Here is a 19,350-nt window from a genome sequence, read left to right on the forward strand (position 1 = left end):
TAAAACACAGTGATTTGGGCAGTGGGGAATACTAATCTAAGCAATCAGGCAGACTGCATAGACAGTACTGCATTCCAGAGGAGGTTTAACAAGGCCTGAAGAAAGGTGTCAGAAATGAGAGTGAAGAGGTGATGATTTTCAGAAAAATTAAAGTGTTCAAATCAGGAACAGTTGGCAACTGATAGATGCGTGGAACAAGACAGAGAAGGATCAGAGGTCGAAACTATTAAAAGCTGAATGTGCCTATTCTGGATTTGAAAGTCATGATACCACGAATGTTGTCAGTTCATTAATCACATTTGTATCCTTCCATTCCTTGAAAATCTTCCCCAGACTTATTAAAATGAATATTGTATTTGATTACTGTTGCATTTAACAGGTTTTCATTAATAAATCATACAAAAATTTTGTCTTGCCATTTCAGATTTTACACTCTTAAGTTTCTGAGCTGCTTTTCTTTTCCCCTGTAGGTTAATGGCACAGATGCAGATTATGAATATGAAGAAATCACACTTGAAAGGGTAAAAACTATTACCTTAATCTGTTGTTTAAAGAACTTTGCAATATACTGCTTTTTCATACAGAATTCAAGGGAGGTCTTTCAAAAACAGAACTATATGATATTTTCTAAGTTCCCAGTTCATAAAATTGGCCAAGGTATTTTCAAAACGTGTGCCTTTTCTTTAGTAACCTTATTTTTTTAACAAACTTTTATTTTAAAGTAGTTTTAGATTTACAAAGAAGTTGTAAAGATAGTCCCAAGAGTTTCCATTTACCCTGGATTCGGCCGCCTCTATTGTTAACATCTTATATTACTAGAGTACATTTGTTTGAACTAACACACCTATATTCATACATTATTATTAACCGAAGTCTCTGTTTCCTTACTTTTTATGTTACTGTCTTCCAGAGGCCCATCCAGGAAACCACATTACGTTTAGTTATCCTGTCTCCTTAGACCCCTCTAGATTATGATAGTTACTCAGGTTTTTCTTGCTTTTTAATTTTGTTTGTATTGTTTATATGCATATGATAATGAAATATTGTTCGTATTAAGTAAGTGGTATACTAGTAACATGGTCATTGTGTCAATTTTCTTTTCTAGCAAAATAACCATACTTCTAACGGACAGAGCTGTATTAAAAACTTACTATGGTATACTCCCCCAGTCAGAAAATGACTTAAGGGTGTAATGCAGATGTGTAAATTTTCTTAAGATATGTTTTTTTCCTTAAGAACGTTTGCATTCAGGCCCGGCACGGTGGCTCACGCCTGTAATCCCAGCACTTTGGGAGGCCGAGGCAGGTGAATCACTTCAGGCCAGAAGTTCAAGACAGCCTGGCCAACATGGCAAAACTCCGCCTCTACTAGAAATACTAAAATTAGCCGGGTGTGGTGGTGCAGACCTGTAATCCCAGCTAGTCGACTCAGGAGAATCGCTTGAACCCGGGAGGCAGAGGTTGCAGTGAGCCAAGATCGCGTCACTGCACTCTAGCCTGGGTGACAGAGTGAGACTCCGTCTAAAAAGAAAAAAGAGTATCTGCATTCAATTTTTATTGTAAGTTATAATAGTAATGCCACCTTATCTGGCTCGCATTTTATGAAAATTTAGTGTTTCACACAAGCAGATTCTTAAGTAACTAAATGTGTGTATATTCTAGACTAAAATCCTAGATAATTAGATTTGTTTATATTGGAATCAAGTCTGAGAAAAATAAATCTGAGAGAGTCTTACATGTATATCTTTATTGCCTTCTACTTAAATTCGCATCACCTGTTAGGTGGCTACTGAAGTAACATTCAAGTAAGCACAGTATTAATGTACTGTACATATTTTAATATAGTAGTTTGTGATGTCTCCTAACTTTTTATATTACTGATTTTTTTATTCTTTCCCAGGGCCTTTTAAATTCCTTTTGTTTAGTCAGGACTATACGTTGTATTTTTCACTGGTTGAAGAACTTGAGTACCTAAGTAACTTGGTAACCTCCCATAATCCACTGGTACTGTTCTTAAGATTCAGGTAATTCATGAAGTTAGATTGAAAAAACATTTTTTTATTAAAATAGAATTTTAAGACAAATGGTGGTAGAGTGAGTGTTTACACTGTTTAATACTACCAGTTAAATAATAGGTCCACATATATTTGCTTACTTGAGTTGCCTGAAATTCAGTTAAAACATTCTTGCAGATGAACATTTTTTAATACCATTGCTTAAATCAATTCTCTTTGAAGGCTTTTTGTGGCAGTCAGACCCTTTCTGTGAAGAAAATATTCAGAAATCTTGTTTCTCCAGTTCATAAAACAAGCAAAAAGTAGAGCTCCTTTGGCAAAATTTACTTTGCTGTCCAGAAAATTCACCAGTGTTCTCAGGTTGGACTTTAGTATGAAAAACTGGAAAAACGCCTTTTGCTAATCGGATGTGTTGGTTAAACATGTCATGGGTTGATGGCAGCTGTCACTTAGCGGCCACAATTCGGTCATTTAAAAATAAGCCGATGTCAGGTTAGCAGAAGAAAAGCACCATCGCCACCCCTTTTTTTCAAAGGCTAAAACAATATGTGTGTTTTACCTGCTCAGAAAGAACAGCAGGAAGATCACTTCAGCGTTTGTCTCATAGGAGAGATGTGCCCTACCAAACATGGCTGAGGTGCAGTCTGAAAGAAACAGACTTAGAGTGACACCTCTGCAGATGGGTGACTTAATCCAGCGACAAGTTGCACATACTTTTAAAGAAAGAACTGTGGAGTAGACTTCAGAAGTCCTTGGTATATTTTCTTGAACCTCACCTGTTCAGCAGTAATGCCTCTGAAAGGACTTTCCTTCAGAACATGTCCGTAATTTAGAATCTTTATATTTTACTCACCCATATACCTTTATTTGTTGTGTTCCTTATGTTAGTACAGTTTCTGCATCCTTTAATGACAGGAACCTATCAATAAAGATAAATCACATTCAGTCTCAATTTTTTTTCTTCTATCCTCAGGGAAATTCAGGGCTTGGTTTCAGCATTGCAGGAGGTACAGACAACCCACATATTGGAGATGACTCAAGTATTTTCATTACCAAAATTATCACGGGGGGAGCAGCCGCCCAAGATGGAAGATTGCGGTATGTTTTGCGATTTTCATTGTGATGCTGAATCCACTTTGTGTATTTTTCTTGAAGCAGACTGGATAAGGAATAAATACAAATAACAAACACTATCATAAAAACTAACATAGGGTGAATGCTTTAACAACATTCAAGTCAATGAATGCGATAATTATGCTCCAAATGTTGTTTTCCTGTGTTCATTTAGGACTCCAGTTTTATCTTAGATATTACAACATTTTGAATGATAAATTTGGTTGATGGTTTAAATGTTTGTGAACATATTTATAGAAATCATGAGTTTCCCTTTGTATTTTCAAATTTGCTCACAAAATATTTTCCATTTCCTCTCTGGTTGGGAAACATGTATATAAACTTATTTAAGATAAGGAGAATAGAGGATCACACATCCAAGTTGAATCCCACACCACAAAGACTAAAGTATATGCAAATTTTAAGTAATATATTTTCTTAATTGACTAGATGAAAATAACATTTGTCTCTGTTTAAATGTGTTCCATTTTGGAAGATATATTTTGCAAACTTTGATTTTTGGGGGGGTCATAAATTACGGCATTTTCCCTATTTCCTTGTTTGTTGTTAAAATAGCCTGAAGTTTTAGGACTAAAGAGTTTATATAGTCTGTTAAAAACAGCATCTTATTTTAAGGATGTTGGTACCTTATGCAGTTTTTCGATTTCTAAGCTTTAATTCTCACTGGATATGACAGATGGTATATTAATGAAATCAAATGGATATAAAAATTAATCATTTAACAATTCACGTAAATGTAGACATTTACTTTCTGATTCTGTTAGATATAGAAGCTTGTCCGGACCAGTTTTAATATTTTAATTATATTTTGTTTACCCTTTCTACCCAATTTGAGATGACCATCTTTTTTTCCTGATGGAATACCATGCAGTCAAAGAGACCAGAACTAGGGAAAACGCTAAGACTAGGAACAAATCAAACTTTTAAAAAACATAACACTATGACAAATTTTAAGTTATTTACCTACAGAACTTTTGAATTAAGTGACCTAATCTTTATATAAATTTCAAAGAATAACTTCATTCTTTTATGTCTAATATATAGGTTGGAATAGGCACTCAGAAAATTGTATTTAGTTTATCTCAGTTTTCACACTGTCTCTGTGACCTTAAACTCATGATGTGAGCCTCAGTTTTCTTATCTTTGAATCACAGCTATGTCACTTACTATCTGGGTGGCCTTAGGAAAGTTATTTAAATTCTTTTTGCCTCAATTTCTCCATCTGTAAAATACAGATTAAAATATATATTTAGCTTAGAGGTGTCATGAGGGTTAAAACACCAAGAAAGTGTCTAGCATGTCATTAGTGCTAAATAAATGTCTGCTATTTTTATAAAGTATATCTTAACGCCGACACAGAATAAGCATGCAGTAAGTATACAAATGGTAGCTGTAATTATTGTTTAATATTTTTGTATAATCTATTATTTTCACTATTTCTTTTGTTCCTTTTGCTGACCCTTGGGAAATGTTTGTATTTGTTTATATTAGTTTTTGATATACTTTCTTCATTTGTGTTTTCTGGAATTACTCCAGAATTATTTCTAATTCTCTTTACCTTAAAAAAAGTAAAAAATTTGTGAAGTGGAAAATTAATATTTACATTATATTTAATTTTTATTTTTTATATTTAATTGTTTTCTCAGGGTCAATGACTGTATATTACGAGTAAATGAAGTAGATGTTCGTGATGTAACACATAGCAAAGCAGTTGAAGCGTTGAAAGAAGCAGGGTCTATCGTACGCTTGTATGTAAAAAGAAGGAAACCAGTATCAGAAAAAATAATGGAAATAAAGCTCATTAAAGGTCCTAAAGGTATGTGGTAAGTCAAACTAAGATAAATTAAGAAATCTCTGAGTTAAGTATTCCTATGAACTTTATCTGTGACATAGATTTCAAGATGAACAATAATAGTAATATTCTATAGAACTTGAGTGAATTTTAATTTCTCTGTTATCTCTACTGATTTTTGTCTTACATTGCATTTTAGAATATGTACATTTCTACCAAGATTGCAGCATTTGAAAAGTTCCTATTTTGTGGGGTGGGGGGTTGTTTTTAGAGGCAGGGTTTTGCCCTGTCACCCTGGCTGGAGCCCAGTGGTGCATTCATGGCTTACTGCAGCCTCAGTCTCCTGAGCTCAAGCCATCCTCTCACCTCACCCTCCCAGGTAGCTTGGACTACATGCACGCGCCACCACACTGGGCTGGTTTGTTTAGTTTTTGTAGAGACGGAGGTCTCCCTGCATTGCCTAGGCTGGTCTCAAACTCCTGGGCTCAAACAGTTCTCCCACCTCAGCCCCCCAGAGTGCTGGTATTACAGTGTGAGCCACTGCACCTGGCCCAAAATTCTTATGTTTGTCAATGTATACATTTTATACATTTTACCTCAGTGAGCATGTGTATAGATTTATAAGTTTTTATGATTTTTATATTCAATATTTGCTCAGCACGTTTTTAAGAATTTTTAAAAGTAAGGAACAAAATATCTACTTGTTTTATAAGTGGATTTCTCCCTATTGGTATTAAGTATTATTACATTAAAGACTTCTAGCGTTAATAGTGAAATATTTGTGTCCTGGAATACTTTGAAGTTAAGTATAGTATTGATATTAACTTGTGATAATTAATCTACAAAGTACTTTAAATGCAGATACACAGCCTAAGTTAAAAGAAGAAGTGCTTTTAATATGTATTATGAGCAGTTACATCTGCAGTAAAGGACTGTTAAGATGTGATTTCTCTTTGGGAGGCCGAGATGGGCGGATCACGAGGTCAGGAGATGGAGACCCTCCTGGCTAACACGGTGAAACCCCGTCTCTACTAAAAATGCAAAAAATTAGCCGGGCGAGGCGGCGGGCGCCTGTAGTCCCAGCTACTCGGGAGGCTGAGGCAGGAGAATGGCGGGAACCCGGGAGGTGGAGCTTGCAGTGAGCCGAGATCCGGCCACTGCACTCCAGCTTGGGCCACAGAGCAAGACTCCGTCTCAAAAAAAAAAAAAAAGATGTGATTTCTGAATTTTTAAAACATCGAGGGATTGAGGATAAATGGAAATATTAGTTTAAATATGTGGCTTCATGGAAGAGGGAGGATTTCAACAAATGAAAAAGGAATGGAGAGCTGAGAAATTTTCTGATATTGGAGCTATGAGATTTAAGAATTACAGAAATTCCTTACTTAAAGTTGTTAATTCATAGAATATTGAAAAAGAGCCAAAGTATTCACATTTTTAAAGCCTGTTGGTTCTGCCCACCACCACCAGACGATCTTATCATTTCTTCTCAATTGTTTTATTCTAGTGAAAATAATGAAAGTGTAGGTGAGCGTAATTATGATGGAAACAAAAGTAAAACATAATTTTGCAATGTCACTTTGGAATAACAAGTGCATTTGCGAGAAGATACTAAGAAGGAACACGTGGGATAAAAGGAATCTATTCATAACTCTAGGAGCAGCTATATTTATAAGTGTCCCTTGATTGCAGAACATATACTAGTAGATAACTAAATGGATTCTTTTCTATTTTAAAAAATATTAGTGTGGTGGAATTATTACCTTGTAGTTTTCAACCATTTCTTTCTGGGCTTAAGTTCATACTTATAAAAGAGAATCTAAAACTAGTGTTTTACAAACAGGTCTTGGGTTCAGCATTGCTGGAGGTGTTGGAAATCAGCATATTCCTGGGGATAATAGCATCTATGTAACCAAAATAATTGAAGGAGGTGCAGCACATAAGGATGGCAAACTCCAGATTGGAGATAAGCTTCTAGCAGTAAGTATAGAAATCTGTTGTCTTTTAAATCATTTTGTTGTCTGATTTTTCTAATAGATACTGGAATTTCTCCATACCAAAAAGGTCTAAATGATATTTAAATTAGCAAATCCTAGCCTTGCTGTGTCAAATCCTAAAAAATGATTCTTGGTAATATCTTTATTTGTCATTTCTGTTTTCTCTGCCAACTCCTCCTCCGTTTTCCTTTTATTCCTTCGTTGTTGTTGAAGGGTTGAGGGCTTGTATGCACAGTGTTTCATCATAATCCTTAGATTTATAAAACAGCGTCATCATTTGTTTATGTATGACCCTTTTGTGTTTTACTTCACTTAATAATATAATGAAATCTAGTAATTACCCAGCTCAAGAATTAGAACATCTACCATTTTGTGTTTCTTATTCCTTTGCTTCTTAAAAATTGTTTAATTAGGCCAGGTATGGTGGCTCACACCTGTCTGTAATCTTGGCACTTAGGGAGGCTGAGGTAGGCAGATTGCTTGTACCCAGGAGTTTAAGACCAGCCTGGTCTGCATGGCAAAACCCTGTCTCTACAAAAAATACAGAAATTAGCCAGGCCTGGTGATACACACCTATAGTCCCAGCTCCTCAGGAGGCTGAGGTGGGAAGATCACCTGAGCCCAGGAGGTTGAGGTTACAGTGAGCTGTGATTGTCCCACTGTACTCCAGTCTGGGTGACAGAGTGAGAGCCCATCTCAAAAAAAAAAAGTTTAATTACATACATATGCCTAAATAATTTTGTTTAGTATTGTTTGGAAGGTTTTTCAGAACGCTATTGCACTGTATGAGACTTTCGTCTCCAGTATTTTTTTTGCTTAATATTGTTTTGCTAAGACTTACCCATATCATTGCTTAGAGCTAAAGTTCATTCATTTTATCTCTATGTAATATTCCACTGTATGTCTATACTGCAATTTATTTGTCTAATCTTCATCAGTGTGTTAGTTTGTTTTCACACTGCTATGCAGAATTACCCGAGACTGGGTAATTTATAAAGGAAAGAGGTTTAATGGACTCACCAGCCTCAGGAAACTTACAATCATGGTGTTGGGGGTGGGGGAAAGCAAACACACCCTTCTTCACATGCCAGCAGGGGAGATGCCAGATGCTTATAAAACAGTCTCATCTCATGAGACTCACTCACTATCAGGAGAGTATCATCGGGAGCCACCTCCATGATCTAATCACCTTCTACAAGGTCCCTCCCTCAACACGTGGGGATTACAATTCAGGATGACATTTGGGTGGGGACACAGAGCCATACCATATCAATCAATAACTGTCTCAGCCCATGTTCCTTAGGGAAACAGAATCTGAAGAAAAGCTAATGTGCTAAGGTGTTATTGGGAGATGTGATCTCAAGAAGGCAAGAGTGAGTGGAAATGAGAAGTGAAGCAGAGAATGAATGAGAGCCAGTAGAAGGTAGAAAGTGTCTGAGCTGGCTGTAATTTTATAAGGTAGCTTGTTGCTTGTCATGTAGAACAGTCTTCCAGGCAGACACTGTAGAAACCATCCAGGCATCATAAACCTTACATCCAGCCATCCAGAGAAACGAAAGAAAGGTTTATCTGCTGGCCCCTTTTATTCTCCTGTCTCTTGTCTACCCGCTAGGGGTTATTTGTCCCAAGCTTTTGGATTGTGTTACCCAGCTTCCCTGGGCACAGTTTCTAGGAAAGCCAACTCCTATCCTCTGTGGCACAGCATTCACCCAAGCCCAAAAATGGTGGAGCTGCAGGGGTATAGACAGGGCAGACGTGGGTCTGTGACGTGCTATGGCTCTCACTGTGTGGAACACATCAGCCATGCCCAGTCCCAGCCAGAAGGGGCTGAGAAAACTGGGAAGGGCAGGAGGCAAGATGAAAGTAGTAGTCAGGACTCTCCACTGAGCAAGCAGCCAAGGCCTAGCCGAATCTGAAAAGGCACAGAAACTGGTTCTGGCATGGTAGGATGTTGGTTTTTAAAAATATACTAGCAAGTACTGGTTTTTAAAAATCTATTTTAAGTCTTTTTTTTTTTTGGTATTATGAATAATTTTCTTAGGAAGAGGTGCTGTGTGTTCTGGTGAACGTGTACAAGAATTTTACTTGACTGTCACGGGATAGTTGATTATTCTGCTAGTAGCATTCTTTTTAAAAACCACCCTGTTGTTTTCCAGGCTGCTTGTAAAAATTTACATCAGCAATATATATAAGATTCCTTTGTTCTGCATCCTGTTGAGTACTGTTTATTGTTGCAAGGAGACTGTGTTTTTAGTTAATGATAGGGAAAAGGAAAGAGCAGAACTTGAACTACGTTTCTCTAACTTATCCTTTCACAGCTAAGATCACCACTGTTTCCTCGAACTGTAACCAGCATCGTCTCACCATCACTCACACGCAAACGCAGAGTCAAGACAGCCATCTGTTGCCACTAATTTTCTCACTTTTACTTTTATCGTTTCTCTAGAACTGGTTTTGGTGGTAGGAGACAGCAACCTGTGCTGATACCACTGTGGCAAGACTCATTCTCTTTTAAATCAACTTTTAATGAGGCTTTTCTTCTCTTAATTACACTGAAATCATTCAGTGCTCAGTCCTTGTCTTAATTGACTGATCTGGCTGGAGTTTGACACACCTTCCTCCTCCTTGTAACACTTTTTCGTTTGCCTAACAGTCACCCTTTATCTTGGTATTTCTCTTCTTAGTAGCCACTCTTCAGTCTGTCGTTCTGATGTCTGGTGCCTCCTCATATCCCTAACCTCTAAACGTTGAAGTAATCCAGGACTCCCTCCTTGTACATTTTCTCCTCTTTACTATTCACTCCCAAAGTCACTGTTTTTTAACGTGTAGATCAAGATTCTGGTAAATGGTCAAATAACTTTTCTCTGGTCTAAAACATTGGGATCATCATCCTACACATTCCACATTGAATCCCTCAGCAAATTGTGTCAGCTCTTGTATCAGTTATCTAGTGATATGTGAGAAAACACAAAGATTAATGGCTAAAAAACACCACTCATGTATTTGTTTATAATTCTTCAGATTGGATAGGGCTTGGCAGGAACAACTTGTCTTTGCTTTACTAGGCCACAAAATCCACCGCTAGGTTGGCCCACACATATGGTGGGCAAGTTGGCGCTTAGCTGGGAACTCAACTGGCACTGTTAGCCAGGTGCTTAATTCTCCAGTGGCCTCTTAGCGTGGTTAGGTTGAGTTTCACACAGGATGGTGGCTAGGTTCCAAAAGTGAGCTTTCCAAAGAAGATAAGCACCGATGTATTGTTTTTATCAATCCTCTCTTTCCTTCACAATTACTGTACCTCATTGGCTAAAGCTAGTTATGTGGTCAAGCAAAATTCAGTGTAGAAAGAGATTTTTACAAGGGTGTGAATACCAGGATGCATGGCTTATTCTAGGCCACCAAAGAAACAGTATACCACAGCTATTGAATATGTTATACCACAGCTATTTAATGTGTATTTCAACAGTATACCACAGCTATTGAATGTGTGTTTCAGCAGTATACCACAGCTGTTTAATGTGTATTTCAAAATGCAGGCCGTCCTTGCTTTGCATGGTAATGTGGAGCCATAAAAATGACCATGCTGCTGAAACTCTGCAAAGCAGTGTTCATAATCAATGAGGGGAAATTATTCTTCTGTGACCTTTAAATTTTTTTGTGAAAATATTAAAAACTGCTGTTGTCAATTACAAAGGTACAGATTAGGAAAATGAAAAATATATTAATATTGTTAATACAAGGTAACTTAAAACAGAAACATTGATAATGTTTTATTCATTTACAAAAAAAAATGTATCAAAGAGAACAACAATCTAAATCTAAAGCAAACAGAAGGGTGGAAATAATAAAGATTAGAGCAGAAATTACTGAAATAGGTAATAGAAAAGGTGTAGAGAAGATAGACAAAAACTGAAAGTTGGTCCTTTGATAAAAATCAACAAAATGAAAAACTTCAGACCAGCCAAGTAAAAAGAGAGAAGGCTGAAATTTCTGAAAGCAAGAATGAAAGAGGGAAAACAAGAGACTGTTGTGAGTAACTATGTGCTAATACCTGAGGTAACTTAGATGAAATTGACAGATTGCTAGAAAGACACAAACTACCACTTCTAATCAGTCTTATCCTTGAGATTCTGTCCAGGGCAGTAAGAAAAGAAAAAGGGAAAAAAAAAAATCAGATTAGAAAGGAAGAAATAAAACTGTATTTGCAGATGTCATCATATTGTATATAGAATATCCTAAGGAACCTGCTAATAGACTAATAAATTAGTTTAGTACTGGTTGCAGGATACATCACTACCTAAAAATCAGTTATATTTCTATGCAGAAGATAGATGAATGGCCAACAAATAATTGAAAAAAAAGTTCAACTTGAGTATTACAAAAGTAGAAATTTAAAACTGATGTATAAATTAAAACATGCATCATTTTACAGATTTTTAAAATTAGTTGATAATGTTTAATGTTGGCAAAGGTCTAAGTAGATGGGCACTCTCATATGCTGTGGTAGTGAGTATAAATTTACTAAAACCATGTAGGAGAACAATTTAAATATCTCACTTGTGTTCTAATAGTTTTCCTATTTAAATATGGGAATATTAACAGATATAATATTTAATAAATTATTATATAGCCACACAATGGGCTACTGTGCAGCCTTTTTTTTTTTTTAACAGTGTAGTAATTCTATTAATTTGTGTCCAAATATGGAACAGTCTCTAAGGTACCTTACATTAAAAATCCTAACATGAGAACAAAAATTTTAATATGTTTTCATTTCTTTAAAGAAGAAAAGGTCTAAAATGCATCCACACACATTCCTGAATGCCTAAGAATGAGAGAAAATCAAGACTGGGAGAATAGGAGGGATGGAGGCTGGAATCAAGATGGGCTATTCTGTTAACATACAACAACTTCACATGTCATGATAAACAACTTACTGAGATCATAGATGTCGAACATGGGTATTTTCTTTCTGCATACCTTTATTTTCCTTAAATCACTCTCTTATTTTCCCTTTCTTTTCGTGAAATTGTTTCCAAAACTCAGAAAACAAGTGAAAATGTCATAAATGTCTTTTGGGATTTTTTTTTAGGTGAATAACGTATGTTTAGAAGAAGTTACTCATGAAGAAGCAGTAACTGCCTTAAAGAACACATCTGATTTTGTTTATTTGAAAGTGGCAAAACCCACAAGTATGTATATGAATGATGGCTATGCACCACCTGATATTACCAACTGTAAGTCTGTTAGCATATGTTTGCTTAAATTTATCTTATTTCTTCAGTTGTTATGCCATTAGTGAAATGTTCTCAGTATAATAAAGTTTAAACATTATGCAAATATTTTTAAAGGAACAATTAAGCATTTTAATCTACTCTTTTTTTTTTTTTTAATCTACTTTAAGTCAAAATTTTTATAATTAGAAAGGGGGATCCTTTTTACCTTTATTATTTTATAGTAGTGATTACTCTTACATTTAAAGGGTTGATTTTCAAACTTTTATGTAAATAATAGTCACTAAAGAACACTTGCAAATATTGAAATTGTTTTGTTCTAATAGTTTTTCAATTGAGCTCAGAAATTTGCTTTAACAAGCAGTTCATTCTTTTAACAAGCAAAGTACAGGCATACCTCATTTTATTGTTCCTTTATTGCACTTCACAGAGACTACATATTTTACAAATTGAAGGTTTATGGCAATCCTGCATTGAGCAAATTTATCCGCACCTTTTTTTCTTCAGTAACATGTTCTCACTTCATGTCTCTTAATGTCTCTGTGTCACATTTTGGTAAATCTCGCAATATTTCACACTTTTTCATTATGATTGTGGTATCTATTACAGTAATCTGTGATCACTGGTCTTTGATGTTTAACTATTTTAATTGTTTTGAGGTGCTACAACCACACTCGTGTAAGACAGCAAGCTTAGTAGAACAGTGTGTTCTGACTGCTCCTCTGACGACTAGTCGTTCCCCTGTTTCTCTCGCTCTCCTCGGGCCTCCCTATTCCCCAAGATACAACAATATTGAAATTAGGCCAGTTAATAACTCTACAATGACCTCTAAGTGTTCAAGTGAAAAGACAAGTTGCATATTTCTCATTTTAAGTCAGAATGATTTAACTTAGTGAGGAAGGCATGTCCAATGGCAGTAAAGGGAGAAAGCTAGACCTCTTGCTGCATTTAGCCAAGTTGTGAATGCCAAAGAAAAGTTCTTGGAGGAAGTTAAAAGTACTGTTACAGTGAACACACTAATGATAAGAAAGTAAAGCAGTCTGATTGCTGATGTGGACAAGTTTGAAGTGGTCTAGGTAGGTCAAACCAGTCCTAAGATTCCTTCAAGCCGAAGCCTCACCCAGAACTGTAAGTCTGAGAGAGATGAGGAAGCTGTAGAAGAGAAATGTGAGGCTAGCAGGGGTTGGTTCATGAGGTTGAGGGAAAGAAGTCATCTCTATAACATGAAAGTGCAGGTAGAGCAGCAAGTGCTGATGTAGAATCTGCAGCAAGTTACCCAGAAGATCTAGCTAAGATACCGAATGGAAGTGGTTACACCAAACAGCAGTTTTCCAGCGTAGATGAAGCAGCCTTCTGCTGGAAAAAGGTCCCTTCTAGGACTTCCACAGCTGCAGAGGATAAGTCAGTGCCTGACTTCAAAGATTCAGAGTACAGGCTGACTTTCATGTTAGTTGCTAATGCAGCTGGTGATTTTCAGTTGAAGTCAATGCTCATTTACCAGTCCAGAAATCCAAGGAATTATGCTACGCCCATCTGCCTGTTCTGCATAACTGTAACAAAACCTGTGCTCTGTAACTTAAACAACAAAGCCTGAGTGACAGCATATCTGTTTACAGCATGGTTGACCGAATATTGTAAGCCAACTATGGAGACCTACTGCTCAGAAAAAAACAAAAAAAAAAATTCCTTCAAAATATTCCTGCTCTTAGACAAGGCACCTAGCTGCCCAAGAGCTACGATGGCAACGTGCAAGGAGACCGGTGTCGTTTTGATGCTTTACTAACTTGTCATCCATTCTGTAGCCCATGGATCAAGGAATAATTTTGACTTCCAAGTCTTACTATTTAAGAAATACATTTCATAAAGCTGTAGCTGCCATAGATAGTGATTCCTCTGATGGATCTGGGCAAAGTAAGTTGAAAACCTTCTGCAAAGGACTCGCCAGTCTAGATGCCGTTAAGGACATTCATGATTCATGGGAAGAGGTCACAATATCAACATTAACAGGAGTTTGAAAGATGTTGATTCCAGCTCTCTGGATGACTTGGACCAGGTCAAAACTTCAGTGGAGGAGGTTACTGCAAATTGGTAGAAATAATAAGAGAACTAGAGTTAGAAGTGGAGCCTGAATTGCTGCAACCTCATGATAAAACTTTAGCAACTAAGGAGTCGCTTCTTATAGATAATCAAAGAAAGTGGTTTCTTGAGATGGAATCTACTCCTGGTAGGTGAAGACAATGTGAACATTGTTGAAACAGCAACAAAGGATTTTGGAATATTACATAAACTTAGTTGTTAAAGCAGTGGTAGGGTTTGAGAGAATTCACTTCAATTTTGAAAGAAGTTCTACTGTGGGTAAAATGCTGTCAAACAGCATCACATGCTTCAGAGAAATCTTTTGTGAAAGAGTCAGTGGATGCGGCCAACTGCATTTTTGTCTTATTTTAAGAAATTAACACAGGCACTCCACCCTTCAGCAACTACCACCCTCAGTATCAAGACCAGCAATATCAAGGCAAGATGCTCCACCAGCAAAAACATTGCAACTTGCTGAAGGCTCAGATGATTGTTAGCATTTTTTTAGCAGTGAAGTATTCTTAAATTGAGGCCTGTACATTGTATTTTTAGACATAATGCTATTCCTTAGTATAGTGTAAACATAACTTGTACATGCACTGGGAAACCAAAAAATTCATATGACAGTCTTTATTGCAGTATTTGCTTTATCGCTGTGGTATGGAACTATAATATCTCTGAGGTATGCCTCTAATTCTGATGTTTCTGGTGCTGCTAGTTCATGGCCTGCACTTTGAGAAACACTGACTTACAATATATCTAAAACTTAGGGTATTTTCTATGCTCTTAGGTACATGAGGACAGATACTATTTATCTTTATACTTTTGGGTTCTAGTGCTTACATTTGTATGCAGTTCAATTGTGTTGCAGTTGACTAAGTTGTTCTTAAAGTACTTATGTATTTTTAGGTTTCTTATTTTATATTCTATGTATGTATTTTTTTGTTGTTGTTTTTTGTTTTGTTTTGTTTGAGACAGAGTCTCGCTCTGTTGCCCAGGCTGGAGTGCCGTGGCGCAATCTCGGATCACCACAACCTCCGCCTCCTGGGTTCAATCCATTCTCTTGCCTCAGTAGCTGGGATTACAGGGATGTGCCACCACTCCCGGCTAATTTTGTATTTTTAGTAGAGACGGGGTTTCTCCATGTTGTTCAGGCTGGTCTCGAACTCCTGACCTCAGATGATCCGCCCACCTCGGCCTCCCAAAGTGCTGGGATTATATAGGCATGAGCCACCGCACCCGGCCCATTATGTTACTTTTCCCCCATCTGTTATTGAACTAATAAAGCATTATGAAAAACCTGAATTTCACCTTGCAGTTTCAACTTTATCTTAATGTTTTGCTTCCATTCTCTTCCCTTCTTAGACAACTATAGATGTTGGTTTTGTTGTACACTTCTGTGTATGCAATTCATAAACAATTTATTTGTGTTTTTTAAAAAGCACTTGTGTTTAAAATTTTTTTACGTGAGTGATTTTTACTTATCAGTTCTTCTGAAGCCCTCACTGTCACCCTGCTGTCAGGCCATTCAACTTACTACCGGTCCCTGGCTGCGGTGATCTAATGTTCTCCTCATCAATCTGGCTTTGGTCACTGAAGACTTCAGCGCGAAGGCCCACTGTCATTTTGCCACTATTATCCATGCTGTCGTTCCTGGTCTATTATCCATGCTGTCGTTCCTGGTCATGTCCAGAAACCACACTAATGTTTCATCCAACACCCTGACTTTCTGGTTTCTTCATCTCTTTCTGACTATCCTGCCCTCCACTTCAACTCAGTTACTTGCTTCCAAGATAATAGTATAGATTTTATTATCTATAATTATTAACACTTTCATCACCTCTAAAATATCAATTTAATCGTCCCATTCTGTGACTACAAGCCTCAGTTCATTCACCTCTATTCTAGCAATTCAACCTCATTTTGACCTTTAGTCATTTGATGTTATTAATTTGTTGCCCCTTGTCTCAATTTTTCTATTTGTATTAGCTTAGATTCCATGATTTATCATCATGTTCACTTCACTGCACATCTTCAAGTCCTTTGCCCCCTTCTTCACAGCAGAATCCCCCAACACTGGTGCAGCCAAACTCTGCTATTTCATTTATGGTTCCTAAAAAGCAGAACGTGGCTGGAGAAGAGCACGAAACTATGCTTTTTACGTATGGCCATAAATCATAGATGGTGCCTTATTTGGTACCTTATTCTTGCCTGCAGTCCTACTACATTTCCCTAATTCACTCTCCTACTCTAAGAATTTTTCCCTCCCCTCAAACCTTCACTTGCCATCTACTATTCAGTCATAACTGATTATCTCACTTCATATTTCATATAAGCACCCAGAAGAGAACTTCCTTATTTTTCCACTTTCAGATATACCTATGTAACTATGTTTTTCCCCCAAAACTCCACTTTCACTTGTGTTATGATAGGAGGCCCTGTTGAAAACCAGGTCTTCCATTTGTGTACTGAATGTCATTATTTATTGTCCGCAGAGAGTATTGTTCTTGCAGCTGTCCCTTCTCTCTTTTGCATAATCAGATTCTCTGTTGACTGGATCATTACCATCAGCACACGAACGTATTTACGTACTCCTTATCTTAAGGAAATAGGAGAGACCTTCCTACAATCTTAAGATACCTCTCTAACACTGCTCCTTTTCTCTATTTAATATCACCAAGAGCTGATTTTCCTACCATGTTAAGACTTCTTCACATCAAAAAGGAAGAAAGCCAGGCACAATGGTGCGTGCCTGTGGCCCCAATTACTTGGGAGGCCGAGGCAGGAGGGATTTTTGAACCCAGGAGTTTGGGGGGTATAGTGCACTATTATTGCATTTGTGTCGAACCACTACACTCCAGCCTGGGCAACATAATGAGACCTATCTCTTAAAAAAGAGGCCAGGTGCGGTGGCTAACGCCTATAATCCCAGCACTTTGGGAGGCTGAGGCAGGTGGATCATGAGGTCAGGAGATTGAGACCATCCTGGCTAACCCAGTGAAACCCCGTCTCTACTAAAAATACAAATAATTAGCCAGGCATGGTGGCAAGTGCCTGTAGTCCCAGCTACTCAGGAGGCTGAGGCAGGAGAATTGCTTGAACCCGGGAAGCGGAGGTTGCAGTGAGCTGAGATTGCACCACTGTACTCCAGCCTGGGCAACAAAGCAAGACTCCGTAAGGAAAAAAAAAAAAAAAATACCCAGTAAAGAGATGGGGAAAGTCTGTAAAAGTATTCTTTTATTTGAGACAGGATCTCAGTTGCTCAGGCTGCAGTGCAGTGACACAATTGTAGTTCATTGTAGCCTTGAATTCCTGGGCTCAAGCGATGCTCCCACATCAGCCTCCCAAGTGTCTAGGACATCATGCCCAGCTAATTTTTAAAATTGTTTTGTAGAGATGGGGTCTCACTATGTTGCCTAAGCTCCTAACCTCAAGTGATCCTGCCTCAGCTCCCCCAAAGTGTTGGGATTACAGATGTGAGCCACTGCACCTGACCTCTTTATTTAATTTTTAATTGAATTAAAACATATATTCAGTAAGGGTACCAATTTTAAGAGTTTCGCTTAATGATCAGTCAGGTGGCTTCTTAAAATTGCTATGTATTATTCCATTGTATAAGTATATGACAATTTTTTTCATTTTACTGTTGAATCACTTACAGTTTTGATCTTTTATGAGTATAGCTGCTGTGGATATTTTTGCACATCCTTGTCAGACATAAGCACTCATTTCTCGTGGAGTGAGATTGCTGTGTTATAGGGTAGGCATATGTTTAGTCTCTAGCTGATACTGCTAAAAAAAAACAAAAAACAAAAAACAAGCCGGGCGTGGTGGCGGGCGCCTGTAGTCCCAGCTACTGGGGAGGCTGAGGCAGGAGAATGGCGTGAACCTGGGAGGCAGAGCTTGCAGTGAGCCAAGATCGTGCGACTGCACTCCAGCCTGGGCGACAGAGCAAGACTCCATCTCAAAAAAAAAAAAAAAAACAAAAACAAAACAATTTCAACAGTATAGGAGATAATACCCCAGTTTTTCTACATCTCACCAACCCTTGGTATTATCCATATTTTTAATTATGAATAGTATGGATATGTATAAAGTTATCTCATGATTTTATTGATGATGATTATTTATTGCTGGTTGTTCCTGATGATTAATGATTTTCAGCATTTTTTGCCTGTGCTTATTGCTTTGACTCTCTTGTTCAATGCAATGTCTGTTCAAATCTTTTTACATTTTTCTATTGGTTTTATTCTTGATTTGAAGGAAGTTTTATGTATTTGAGAAATAACTCTAATCAGTTATGTCTATTGCAGATGTCTTCTCTGAGTTTGTTTTCCCTTTTCCCCTCAAAAAATGGTGTTTTTTGATGGATAAAATTTTTTAAGTCCTCATCAGTCCTTTCTTTTAAGGTAGAGCTTTTAGTGACCCATTGAAATTTTTCCTGTCCTTAGATCATAAGGGACTTCTAGGAGCTTTATTATTTTGCCTTTCACATTTCTGATCCACTTTGATCTAATTTTTGCATGTAATGAGAGATTTTTTAATATGCAGATATATAATTGATCCAGCATCATTTATTGAAAGACCATTTCTGCCTCTGAATTGCATTGGTGCTTTTAAGTGACCACATATGAATGAACCTATTTCTAGGCTCCTCTGTTTCATTGAACTATTTATCTTTGTGCCACCTGCAGTCTCTTAATTATCATAATTTTATAATAAATGTTGATTTAAAGTAAAGCTTAATTTTGTTACTGTTCAAGATTATATTGGGTCTTTGAATTTCCTTTTTAATTTTAAGATCCAAAAATTACAGGTCGGTTTAGGAAGAATTAAATTGAGTTTCTTAATCAGTCCATTAATATGAATATCTCTTCATTTATTGAGGTCCTTCTTGCAGTGTTGTATAATAGAGGTTTTATATGTTAGATTTAGTCCTAGGTACTTGATGTTTTTCATGCTATTATAAATGTACTACTTTTTAAATGTTTCTAATTTTAACTGATATATAAGAAATATGATCTGTTTTGTATATTAATTGCCTAGTCAACAATCTTGCTAAATTTGTTAATATTAGGTTTTATAGATCTTTCAGATTGTCTA

General features: G+C 37.0%; 1 protein-coding gene across 7 annotated transcripts in view; it reads left to right on the forward strand.

Annotated features, from left to right (window-relative positions):
* Positions 1–19,350, forward strand: part of DLG1 (discs large MAGUK scaffold protein 1) — a 280,132-nt gene that overhangs the window by 175,108 nt on the left and 85,674 nt on the right. For all 7 annotated transcript variants that reach the window (XM_025376048.1, XM_025376049.1, XM_025376050.1 and 4 more), the window contains 5 exons: positions 471–521; positions 2,988–3,112; positions 4,795–4,964; positions 6,784–6,920; positions 12,030–12,174. In XM_025376048.1, the coding sequence (XP_025231833.1) occupies positions 471–521; positions 2,988–3,112; positions 4,795–4,964; positions 6,784–6,920; positions 12,030–12,174 (628 nt within the window). The remainder of the gene's footprint in view (positions 1–470; positions 522–2,987; positions 3,113–4,794; positions 4,965–6,783; positions 6,921–12,029; positions 12,175–19,350) is intronic.

The sequence above is a fragment of the Theropithecus gelada genome, chromosome 2 (assembly GCF_003255815.1).
Source record: "Theropithecus gelada isolate Dixy chromosome 2, Tgel_1.0, whole genome shotgun sequence".
Lineage (NCBI taxonomy): Eukaryota > Metazoa > Chordata > Mammalia > Primates > Cercopithecidae > Theropithecus > Theropithecus gelada.